The following is a 12,508-nucleotide window of genomic DNA, read 5'->3' as shown; positions in this document are numbered from 1 at the left end:
TTCCCAGGTCTGGTGAAGCAGTGCTGCCCCAGGAGTGTGCCTGGCTCCAGGCTGGGTGCAGGGGAGCAACACTGTGGCTTCAAAAACCTTTGAATTTCCAATCAAAAATTTAACTGCACTTATCCTCTCAGTAGCCTGGACCCTTTTCCCACATCCATAGTGGTTTCTAATGTGTGATTTCTTTGGGAAATTACTGCTTTGAATAACTATTTTAATCCTATCAATATTGCTGTTCAGTGTGTTTGTTCATCATCACATCATTGAAACATTTTTTGTTTTATTCTAACAGTATTTTGAGTGTGCGTGGATAAAAACAAACAAACAAAAAAAAAACCCTTTCTATCTCTCCTTTTAAATAGTAAAATATTCTGTAATGGGTTTTTTTAAAGCAAGGCTTTATAGGTTTTTGGTTGTTGTTCCTTTGCTTTTCCTGCTGCAGTTGGCAAAGCGCTGATTTTGTCAAACTCAGAATTGGGGGCATCAGCCACCGAGGCTCTTTCTCCACCCTCTTTGTGCTTGTTTGTTTGTTTAGGAGCATCACTGGCTGTGCCAGCGGAGTTCTTGGAAAGAGGTTTTTTTTTTTTAGTTACGTTGTGCTCCCTCTGCTGACTCTGCAGCAACAGGACACGGAGAGGTTCGGTTCCTGTGCCGGGAAACGGGGGAAAATCGGGAATCTGCCGGCCGGGAATGGGGGAAATAGCAATGGACAACAGCTTTGAGTCATTGTTTGGGACACAAAAAAAAAAAAATACACAGAGTTTGGTAAATCCAAAACAGAATTATCTCTGCTTGATACGAATATTGTCTATTAGATAAAGTCCATTTTAGTGGCAGTTGCTATTAGTGAAAAATACACAATTTTCATCATTGAGGAAGATATCTCCTAAAGATTGAAAGCTTAGAGCTCCACTATACTCTGGCATAAACAGGAATATTCAAAATCTGTGGAGTAACCCCCACCTGCTGAGAGGAGAGGTGTTCTGTGGACAGCCCAGGGAATGGAGGGGAGGGAGGGAAGGTAATGTTCTCTCACTGGAAAAACACAGAACTGAGGCAAGAATCTGAGGGGGTTTGGCCAGCAAAAATCAAATGCAGTAAGATGGGGTTTTCTCTCAATAACCTGAAGCTCACAGCCCCTCACTGGGAGCTGAGGGCAGCACTGATAAAAGGCAGAATTGAGCTGCTCCAGCATTGCCACACAGAATTTCTGTGTCAGAGGCAACAAGAGGACTCAGTTATTGGGAGGGGAATGCAGAGGGGTATCACAAGACTGTCTGCTCCCTTTCCAGAGCCCTTCTCCTCTGAGACATCAGGGCAGGTCTTCAGCTCAGTGCATGTGGTGCCATTACTTAGGGCAGATGTGGTTTTGCAAGGCACACATAAAATGTGATGTTATTCTTCCAAATGGATCAATAAATTGGATCTATGGGGTACCAAGCTGCCCCTTCACCATCTCGAAATCTTTCCTAAAAGCTGAGGATGATTGTGGGATCTTAACCAACTTTTGTAGGTATTATTTCACAGAGAGTCTGAGCTGCCTTAATGAAATTAATTGGAAAAAGTCCCATTAGGTTCTGCTGGACTTGTGTATGAGTTTACTTGACAAACTCTGACACATTTATACAGGAGAGGAAATCCAATCTGTTCCACAAAATTTGTCTTCATTAAGAAAAACCCACGGATTTTGAAAACCCATGATTTTGAAGTGATTTTTTTCTTTTAAATCTGACCTACCAGCCCGTGAGTATTTCAGATCCATAAATCAGTATTTCTTATCTAGAAATAGCATTATTTAGTTCAGATATCAATTTCTCCATATTTATTCCTGCCCATATTATTCCATTATACCTTCCTTGATTTTAATAATGCTTCAAAGCTGACAGACTTTACCTATTTATTTTTGGCTTCTTCTTTTCTGTAACTCCCGTCAGTTGGGATGTTCTGGTTGCTTCATTAAATACCTGTAGGGTGATATTTTGGTAGTTTTGTCTGGAAAGAGCGTGTCTAGAATGCAGCACAACAGGCCCTTCAGGTTACCTGAGCACAGGTAGTGTTTATGGTAAGGAGCAGCTCGTGATCCAGGATGTTTTTCATACCATGGCAATCTCCTCTGTTAGATTTTATGTTCTCCTAGCAGGGAATAACTGTCTGAGGAGCTGGAGAGCAGATCAGGCAGGAGATGAGGTGATGATGGGATGAGATTTGTGCCTATCAGCAGCACAGTGACCAGGGCTGGCTGTGCCAGGTGAGCTCAGGGGTTCCCTGCACATGGCCCTGAGCAGCTCCACAGGAATTCAACAGGGTGAAGGCCCTCAGCAAGCTCCATATCTCAGAATTAAATGTTATCTCAGCAGCATTATCTCTTTCACTCCTGCTCTTTTGGAGGATTTCATGTCCAAGCTCCTCAATCTGACTTCCCAAATAACGTCTCTGCTGCTGTTCTGCACAGCCTCTTGCTGGCTGAGAAGGGTTTTTGCACTTGAGAATCTTCTAAATCAGAGAAATATTTACAGATCTATTACCTGGATGTCACCCAGGCAGCTGTGAGTTATAAAAGCGTTCTCCAGTCTGTTCATTGGACCTGTCCATTGGATTTTTTAATCTTGGTTTTTGGGTGTTTTAAAACCATGAGCAGACTACAATTAGTTGATTTTCTCTTTTCCAGAGGGAAATGTTGTCATTCCTCTTTCCTGGGGAGGAAAAAAGACAAAGTACACAGCAAAAATCAAGTAAAGCTACATGCAAAATAGAAGTATTTGTAAAATAACCATTAAACATAGGAACAGTCTTCACATTTGGGTTTTCAATAATGCAAGAATAAAAATAGCACAGAAGATCTTTCCTTCATTTGAGTATCTCTAATATAAATTCATCTGAAAATAAAAATTCATTGTTTCTCTTGTCATAGAAAATTTTGTTAAATTGAACAAGATACCCATAATTTGTTTAAATCATATGTGAAGATTGGATCTTTAAAACTGCAACAAGATGCTTTGTGTTTTATACCCAAAACCTGAGCAAACCTGGAAGTTCTCATCATTCAGAACTGCTTGTGAACAAAATTACTGTGGGATCTTGAGAGTCCTGGGATGTTAACCTCTGCAAGGGGTGGAGTTTATGGGCTTTTGACTGAAGATTTGTAAATGGCTGCTGGCTCCAGATTTTATTACCTTGCAGCAGAAAGAGGAGTAGAATAAAGCAGAATTACTCAGTGACCTGCAGTGGCTGATAGGTGCAGCCACAATTCCCTGGTTTTCTCTTCAGGGTGATCTTGGCATTTGTGTTTCCTCTGCTCTCAGCATACAGAGCATGTCTGTGATTTGGACAGACACAGAGATAAAAACAACTGGCAGGGGAAGAACATGAACCCAAATCCCTTCTATGCAGTGATGCTTAAACAGCAGGTTACTCGTTAATTATTTAATTTTATTTTGTCCCTTCTAAAACATCACAAAAATCTAACCCATCACACTTCTAGGCTGGAGATACTTTTACCACAAAACCACTCTGGCATTTTTTGGTCGACTTTGCTGAAATGATTTGGCTGTGCTGACTGGGGAATGAGATTTCTGATAAGGAATTACTACAAGCTCTTAGATTTTGCAGCTTGTGAGTGCCAAGCCAGCCCTCTGGACTCACCTGCTTATCTGAGTTTGTCTAAGCTGTGAGATATCTGTAGCCAGGGAAATTCCTGCACTCTCTGGGTGGGAATGATGCAGGAGTGTCACAGAATTACTCATGTTACACATCATGGCCTTCTCCAGAGCATCCCAGCCATGGGCTGAGTGAAGTGAAACCCAGCTCAGCTCTAAACTGCTGTTCAGCCCACAGGGGTTTGAAACTGGAGCTTTTTCACTTGAAAACACAAAGTGCTGAGGTCTCCAGGTTGTCAGGATGTTTTTCAGAGCTTTGATGGAGAGTGCAGTCAAACTGTTCACTTTGCAGTGGCATCAGGGGCAGGTGATGGAGGCCACTTCTCCTCATGGAGTGGCCCCAGCTCGTCCTTGCCTTTCAGCAGGTGCTGAAGCTCTCCAGGAGCTGCCTCAGAGCAGGGAGGTGGCTGTGCAGGGGCAGCTGTGCCTGTGGGTCCTCCTGCCTCGTGAGGATTTGGTTTCCTGCAGTTATTCCTTGGCCACAGAGCAACCTGGGAGCTCCTGGGATGAACCTGGGCTGTGCCTGTAGCATCCTCCACCCACGAGGCAGAGCAATAACCCTTGATGTCTCTTGTCTAAAGGACTATAAACCAATTTAAAATGTCTCTTGGTTTCTGTATTTTTTAAAGATGAGTCTGGCCATTGCAAGAAATGGACTCTTAAGAAGGAGTCTGTCCTGGTTTATTGTTTTGTTGGGAAATCTGTTTTAGGAAGACATTTCCCAGTGCTCATGGCCGGGGATTTCACTTTGTGCTGACAGAAAATGTCATCAAATCAGAGAATCTCCTGAGCTGGAGGGACCCCCAAGGATCATCCAGTGCAGCTCCTGGTCCTGCCCAGCCACCCCAACACTCTGGGCAGCCTTGGGAGCTCCTGGAGCTCTGGCAGCCTTGGGAATGTCACCATTCCCTGGGCAGAGCTCATGGTTTGAGCCCTGCACTTGAAACTTGACATTTGGGAGATAACACACAACACCAAGGTACCCTGCCAAGCTGCCATGGATCTTCCCCAGGGATTTGTGGCAATTTGACATCCAGTTGTTTCCCTCCTTTCATTAAGGAGAACATCCCTGACATCCCATCCAGTGGGACTGGGCATGGCTGGGGTGCAGCAGCACCTCTGTGTGCCCACTGCAGTGAGAATCTCCCTTCTCACATTTAAGAATTTAGAAGCTCCCTTGTCAAGGTCAAGGCAGAACAACTGCAGGACTGTGCTGGGAGCCCTGAAAGTGGGAGGAGTGCTGGTGCCATTCCTGAGGGAAGGCAAAGTGCCTCCATTTCTGGGCACTGGCATTCAGCAGGGCTGGTGGGGAGGGCAGGCACGGCTTCATCACCTGTCAAGAACAGAGAGCTCCAAACTCTGGAGCACCCCTGCTCCAATATCTTTATTTTGCAACAGCACTTCTGGCTGTGGGACAGAGTAGTTTTGATTCAAAGCAGATCAAATCAGAGTTTCTGTTATCTAGAGGTTAAAGGCCACTCACTTGATTGGGTTTAAAGTCCAAATTAAACAGCCAAAGTGACCAAGCTATTTTAGTTCTGAAACATCTCTTCTATTTTTAGGGTAGAATGTTCTTTTTATAAATAGTGGAAAATTAAACACAGACACTGGTTATAAAATAGCCTTTGCACTTGCTGTAACTCACAGACTTCTTCATGGTTGAAATCTGTCTAAATCAAGGATTTTGGTTCACTTGCTGGAACTTACAAACTTTTTTATAGTTGAAATATATCTAAATCAAGGATTTTGGTTCACTTGCTGTAACTTCCAAACTTTTTTATAGTTGAAATATATCTAAATCAAGGATTTCAGTTCACTTGCTATAACTTACAAACTTTTTTATAGTTGAAATATATCTAAATCAAGGATTTCAGTTCACTTGCTGGAACTTACAAACTTTTTCATAGTTGAAGTATATCTAAATAAAGGATTTTGGTTCAGCTATTTGTCAAAAGAGGACTTGGAAAAATATTTCATATCTCAATCTAAATTCACTCAACTTGCAGGAGATTTTTGCAAATAGAAATTTCTTATTTGTTTTCTGCTTTCAAGGTTTGCATAAATATATATGGAATTTGAAAAGCCATAACTTACATTTCCTCGATCCTTGGGTTCAAGACTGGGATTAAACTTTTTGGCAAACTCAAATGAGCATAGTTTTCAAATATTTCTCATGATTTGGAGGAAAACCACCACTATTTTATGCCAGCTACTTTGGGTTTTTTTCTTAATATAAAAACCCTTGAGATTTTCAGGCACTTGGGAAGAATGGTGCTGAGAATTTTCAAAAATGAGAATTATTTGTGGAAGACTTCTAATTTTGTTGACATGAATGCTATGGAGAGATGTAGTTAAAGTTTTAATTTTGAGCCTATGAACGTGGGACACTTGGAGGTCAGCTTGGGGCTGAACAGAATGGAGAAAAACATCCTAAAATGTCCTTTTCTTGTTGGTGTTTGCAGGGATTACAATGGTTGACACAGAAATGCCGTTTTGGCCCCTGAATTTTGGAATCAGCCCCATGGATCTGTCAGCCATGGATGATCACACACATTCCTTTGACATCAAGCCCTTCACCACCGTCGACTTCTCCAGCATTTCCTCCCCTCACTATGAAGATCTCCCCCTTGCCAGAGCTGACCAGTCAGGCCTGGATTATAAATATGATATCAAGCTCCAGGATTGCCAAAGTAAGCTCTGCCTTGTTTTGAAGTGTTTCCCTCGTGTCAGTGTTTCCTTCATTCCCTGGAACGTGTGCTAGCAGCAGAGGGATTTAGAACTCAGATCTCCTGTGTCAGCAGAGATGCTCTTGAGGGCAGATGGAAAAGGGAAAATGCTCCAGCAGACCTTCAAGAAAAGGGAAAATGCTCCAGCAGACCTTCACCCTGCCAGAGCAGCAGCTGGGGCTTAGGGGAGGTACCATAAAGTGTCCAAAATGACATTTTAGTAGGCACATGAACCCCTCTGTTGTCTCCTACTCCTGCACCTCGTGTGAGCTTTTCCTTTGAACTCAGTGCACACAGTGCAGAACAAACTCCCTGAATGTTGAAGAATGCCCAGCATGCAGAGCATAATCTGAATTATTAATATGTGCAGCTTTTCAATTCCAAACAGCCTCAGAAAGGGATGGAGTAGAAATTTTGGCTAGACCTGAGGCACAGCATTGTTCCAGCTCCATCACAGCTCCTGGATTATTTTTTTTTTTATTACCTGCTGTGAAACATGCTGGTCTTCCACAATATCCACTGAAAAATTACACCTAACTTCCTTTTAAGAAAGGAAGTGACCTATTCCTAAATAAATTGTCACTGCATTCCTGCTCAGAGTAGGATTGTGCTGTGCCTGGAACTCTTTTGAGGATGCACTTCTACTTAGATGTGACCTCATTTTTTTTTGTAGTCATCTGTACAAGAACTCTTTCAGGGGAAATTGTGGTGTTTAATTTATGTGGTACAGTGAAGCAGGAGCTGTGTGTCTCTGCACTGCTGCTGTAATAAATGAATGGACATTTTTCCACCAGTCATTTATTTTTCTTTTGTTCAACTAGAAATATTCTTTACACTTTAATGCCAAGTACTTTTAAGGAGTGCAGCAGAGTTTGGATGGCATAAATTCTCCTCATCTTTACTTAGATAATTTCTTCCCTGTTTATATAGGAATAAATCTTTCTAGTTTGTATAGTATAGCCAATCAGGAAAAATAAAAATATTTGCCTTCTTTAATACTCTGTTACATCATCCCTGATGTAATGTAACTTTCAGATGTCACAGCTCTCTTCTATAACCAGTGATGATTGATTGAAAGACATCACACTTACTTGTTTGAGACCATTCTATATTAAAATTGCTCTCTTTATTAGAAATTTTCAGAAGAGAAAATTCATCTCTAAACTGCACCCAAAGTTGAACAGTTTTCCCCAGGAGAGAGCTAAATTTCTGGAAATATCTGATATAATTTTATAATTTTATTTTATTATATATATATATATATATATATATATATATATATATATATATATATATATATGAATTATATATTATTGGATATTTATTGAATAATATAATAATATGCTATATGGTATATATACTAGATAGTATATTATTATTATAATAGTATTATATAATACACAGTATTATCTTATAATACAATATTATATATATTATATAATAATATATAGTATATGTTCTATAATAATATTATATAATATGCATTATATTATTACATATAGTATAATATACTATATATAATATTATACTATATATTATATAATGTTATATAATATTATTATATACAATAATATATTATTATTGAATAATGTATTGTTGAATATACAGCTCTGTCAGACACTTGAATATGTTTTAAACTAGATTAGACACTCCAGCCCATCTCCCTGTAGGAGTTTCCAACACCTTGAAGGAATAAACCAGGTGGAGACTGAGTAAAGCCTGAATTCTCCATACATTAATTTTTAGTATCCATCTTGAAACCCTTGCACAGTCCAGAGCTGAGAGCTGGATCTGTAACACCTTTGTCCAGCAGCACCTGCCCCTTCCAGCTTCTGCAGCCACTGCAATGCAGCTGCAGCTCCTTCTGCAGCCCTGGTCTGCTGTGGCTTTGCTGTGGGGCAGACCTGGCCATCCCAGCCCAGCATCCCTGGCATGCCTTGTGCTTATTCCTCACTGCTGCTGCTGCCTCAGGTTTTGGCTTTTGTATTTTTCACATTCTGGGCTGCTTTAGTGTGTGGGTCTGGGCTTCACATCAGGGGATGGTGAGCTCTGTGCACAGAGCAGGGAGACAAAACAATTCCTGCTCCAGCTGGGCACCAAGGACAAATGATCCAAATCTCAGCCACAAAAGCATAAAAAATGTGGGCTGGAGAGAGAAAAACAAGCAGGGTGGGACTGCAGGGGCTAAAGCTGGAATTGGGCAGTTAACTCCAAGATGCAAATGGAGCAGAACTGATCCAAGTGAGAGACCCCGTGCCTGGTTGTGCATTTTGGGGCCATTTTGGTTCATCTTGGGTGCAAAGGTGCATCCATGGAGGAGATGCTTTGAATAAATCCCCACTTTATTCTGTAACTCTGCCCAGCCTCTGTTGTAGATCAGCCTTCCCAAGACATCCCTTCCCCCATGAATTCAGCTGGAGTTTACCACTCACCTCTCCCCTGTGCACAGGTGCCATCAAGCTGGAGCCTCCTTCCCCCCCCTATTTCTCAGAGAAGGTGCAGCTGTACAGCAAAGCTCACGAGGAGGCGTCCAACTCGCTGATGGCCATCGAGTGCCGCGTGTGCGGCGACAAAGCCTCGGGCTTCCACTACGGCGTGCACGCCTGCGAGGGCTGCAAGGTGAGCTCCAAAATCACTTGGATTAACATCTGCTACTGTGTTCATCTCAAAAATCACTTGGGACAATCACACCTTTGTGCTTTAAAAAAAAAAAAAAAGTTTTAGGTCTTTGCGTCAATTTTTCTGCATATAATTTATGGGTTAATAAGCAGATGTTTCTTTAAACCTTGCTTTTTTTTTAAAACCTTGCTTTTTTCAAAACCTTGTTTTTTAAAACCTTGCTTGTTTTTTAAAAGCTTAGGGTTTTTTCTTGTTGATTGTATTGATCTATTCAAATTTTTTCATGTGTTTTTTCCCCTTCTTTCAATCATGCAAGTATATTTCATTCCCTTCCTTGGGTGTCATGTGCACAAAGTCTGAATTCTTAGAATGCACCAAATTCATGCCCAACTCCAAAACTTTGAGCAATTAAAATTCAGGCTCTGTTATTCTGATTAATTCGAGGTTTTTACCCATTTTACACATTTTAGGTGACTACAGAGAAGTCTGATGGTATTGAGGAATGTGCTTGCTGCTTTAAAACCCCGCTGATTTTTTATGTCAGTGATATTTAGTGTTTACAATATTTAAAGGACAAATGAATGGTGTAAAAATTGCAGTCCTCAAGAATGAGGGAAGAAATGTCAGAGAATTAAATTATTAATATTTCATTGAATTCAAAGAAAAACATTAGAGTTTGATGTGAAATTCCTATCTTCTCCATTTTCAGTATCTTGAGGAAAATAACTAAAAGGAAAGAACCAATCCAGAGCTTAAATAAAATTCTTAGCAGTGAATTAGGAGCACACATAAAGCAATAAGTACAAAGTACATTACTTAAATTACAGTTAATTATATAAATAAAAGTTGGCATCATGCTTGTACTGTTATTATTCCCTGTGAGGAAAAAATAATTTTTACAAGGAAAAAAGGGAGATAACTCTGGATAAACTGTATTAATTAATTATGACTGATCCAAAAAAACATCTTTAAACTGTAGAAAGAGAAATAAGAAGCATTTTAATTCACCAGAAATTGAACTGCTGTTGGCAGAATTTTTGGTTTGTCATTGTTTTCAACGAATTTTTTACACTGGTAGTGAGCTTTATATTTTGAAAATGTCCCATTTGGTTCATAATCATTTTCCCACAAGCAGTGGGACAAACAGAGCTTTGCTTCCTTTGGAGCCGTGCCCTTAAATGCCATCCCTAATGTCCTTTAAACCCCACTGATTCCCTAAAGCTTCTCCAGCTTTTTGGGAATTTTATCCTTCCATTGAATGGGGTTGGAAACACTAGATCAGAGGATGAACAGGAGCAGAGAGGATGGTGACAGGAGCTGTGCTTCCTTTGGAAATCCATCTCTCACGTGTCCTGGGTGGGTGGAGCAGGGCCAGGATGCCCTGGCAGCTCCCTGCTTCCATCCCTTTCCCTGGTTCCATCCCTTTCCCTGGTTCCATCCCTTTCCCTGGTTCCATCCCTTTCCCTGTTTCCCTGGTTCCATCCTTTTCCCTGTTTTCCTGGTTCCATCCCTTTCCCTGGTTCCATCCCTTTCCCTGTTTCCCTGGTTTCATCCCTTTCCCTGGTTCCATCATTTTCCCTGTTTTCCTGGTTCCATCCCTTTCCCTGGTTCCATCCCTTTCCCTGGTTCCCTGGTTTCATCCCTTTCCCTGGGTCCATCCTTTTCCCTGTTTTCCTGGTTCCATCCCTTTCCCTGTTACCCTGGTCCCATCCTTTTCTCTGGTCCCATCCTTTTCCCTGTTTCCTGGTTCCATCATTTTCCCTGTTTTCCTGGTTCCATCCCTTTCCTTGTTTCCCTGATCCCATCCTTTTCCCTTTTTCCTGGCCCCATCCTTTTCCCTGTTTCCCTGTCCCTGCAGGGTTTTTTCCCGGGTCCCTGTCCCATCCTTTTCCCTGTTCCCTGTCCCTGCAGGGTTTTTCCCTGTTCCCTGTCCCTTCCTTTCCTTGTTTCCCTCTCCCTGCAGGGTTTTTTTCCCTGTTCCCTGTCCCATCCCTTTCCTTGTTTCCCTGTCCCTGCAGGGTTTTTCCCTGTTCCCTGTCCCATCCTTTCCTTGTTTCCCTGTCCCTGCAGGGTTTTTCCCTGTTCCCTGTCCCATCCCTTTTCCTTTCCCTCTCCCTGCAGGGTTTTTCCCTGTTCCCTGTCCCTGCAGGGTTTTCCCCTGTTCCCTGTTCCATCCCTTTCCTTGTTTCCCTGTCCCTGCAGGGTTTTTTTCCCTGTTCCCTGTCCCATCCTTTCCTTGTTTCCCTCTCCCTGCAGGGTTTTTTCCCTGTTCCCTGTCCCATCCTTTCCTTGTTTCCCTCTCCCTGCAGGGTTTTTCCCTGTTTCCCTGTCCCTGCAGGGTTTTTCCCTGTTCCCTGTCCCATCCGTTCCTTGTTTCCCTGTCCCTGCAGGGTTTTTCCCTGTTCCCTGTCCCATCCCTTTCCCTGTTCCTGTCCCTGCAGGGTTTTTCCCTGTTCCCTGTCCCATCCTTTCCTTGTTTCCCTGTCCCATCCTTTTCCCTGTTCCCTGTCCCTGCAGGGTTTTTCCCTGTTCCCTGTCCCATCCTTTTCCCTTTCCCTGTCCCTGCAGGGTTTTTCCCTGTTCCCAGTCCCATCCTTTTCCCTTTTCCTTTCCCTGCAGGGTTTTTCCCTGTTCCCTGTTCCATCCCTTTCCTTGTTTCCCTGTCCCTGCAGGGTTTTTCCCTGTTCCCTGTCCCATCCCTTTCCTTGTTTCCCTGTCCCTGCAGGGTTTTTCCCTGTTCCCTGTCCCTGCAGGGTTTTTCCCTGTTCCCTGTCCCATCCTTTCCTTGTTTCCCTGTCCCTACAGGGTTTTTCCCTGTTCCCTGTTCCATCCCTTTCCTTGTTTCCCTGTCCCTGCAGGGTTTTTCCCTGTTCCCTGTCCCATCCTTTCCTTGTTTCCCTGTCCCTGCAGGGTTTTTTCCGGAGGACCATCCGGTTGAAGCTGATTTACGACCGCTGTGACCTGAACTGCCGCATCCACAAGAAGAGCAGGAACAAATGCCAGTACTGCAGGTTCCAGAAGTGCCTGGCTGTTGGGATGTCACACAATGGTGAGTGCTGGGGACTCTGAGCCAGCAGTGCTTCATCTGGTGAAGAGCACGGGGCATCAGCACAGCTCCTGAGAGTGCTGCTGGAATGCCCACATCTTCAGTTTAGAGAGAGATTGCCCTGGTTTGGGAGCCTCTCCATGATTTAAAATTGCTTTCACATCAAAATCAGACAGGTGGAGATTTGCTTTTCTTGCTTTAATACATAGTGTAACATGAGTTGCTTTTACTCTCCATCATTCCTGCTCATTAGGAGTTCCTCCTGAATATATCCTTTGTGTAATTGCTATTTTTCACTTCACTGTTTCATTTTCTGACCAGACCCTTTTTCCTCCTGGGGTTCAAGATGCCTTTCCTGGAAGCCAAAGACTTTATTAGGAAATATGGATTAGAGAATCTGAAGCTTTGTGAATAACAGCAACTTGAATTTGCTGTACAGGTCACTTACCAAGGGCTGTTGGCAT

General features: G+C 42.5%; 1 protein-coding gene across 1 annotated transcript in view; it reads left to right on the top strand.

The window, feature by feature from the left end:
• PPARG (peroxisome proliferator activated receptor gamma) overlaps window positions 1-12,508 on the top strand; it is a 57,883-nt gene that overhangs the window by 28,217 nt on the left and 17,158 nt on the right. The window contains exons 2-4 of the mRNA XM_054640038.2: window positions 6,116-6,343; window positions 8,829-8,998; window positions 11,909-12,047. Coding sequence (XP_054496013.1) covers window positions 6,124-6,343; window positions 8,829-8,998; window positions 11,909-12,047 — 529 coding nt within the window. The 5' untranslated portion in view covers window positions 6,116-6,123. The remainder of the gene's footprint in view (window positions 1-6,115; window positions 6,344-8,828; window positions 8,999-11,908; window positions 12,048-12,508) is intronic.

The sequence above is a fragment of the Agelaius phoeniceus genome, chromosome 11 (genome assembly GCF_051311805.1).
Source record: "Agelaius phoeniceus isolate bAgePho1 chromosome 11, bAgePho1.hap1, whole genome shotgun sequence".
NCBI lineage: Eukaryota > Metazoa > Chordata > Aves > Passeriformes > Icteridae > Agelaius > Agelaius phoeniceus.
The sequence above is the reverse complement of the archived record's forward strand: the minus strand, read 5'-3'. Positions and strand labels throughout refer to the sequence as shown.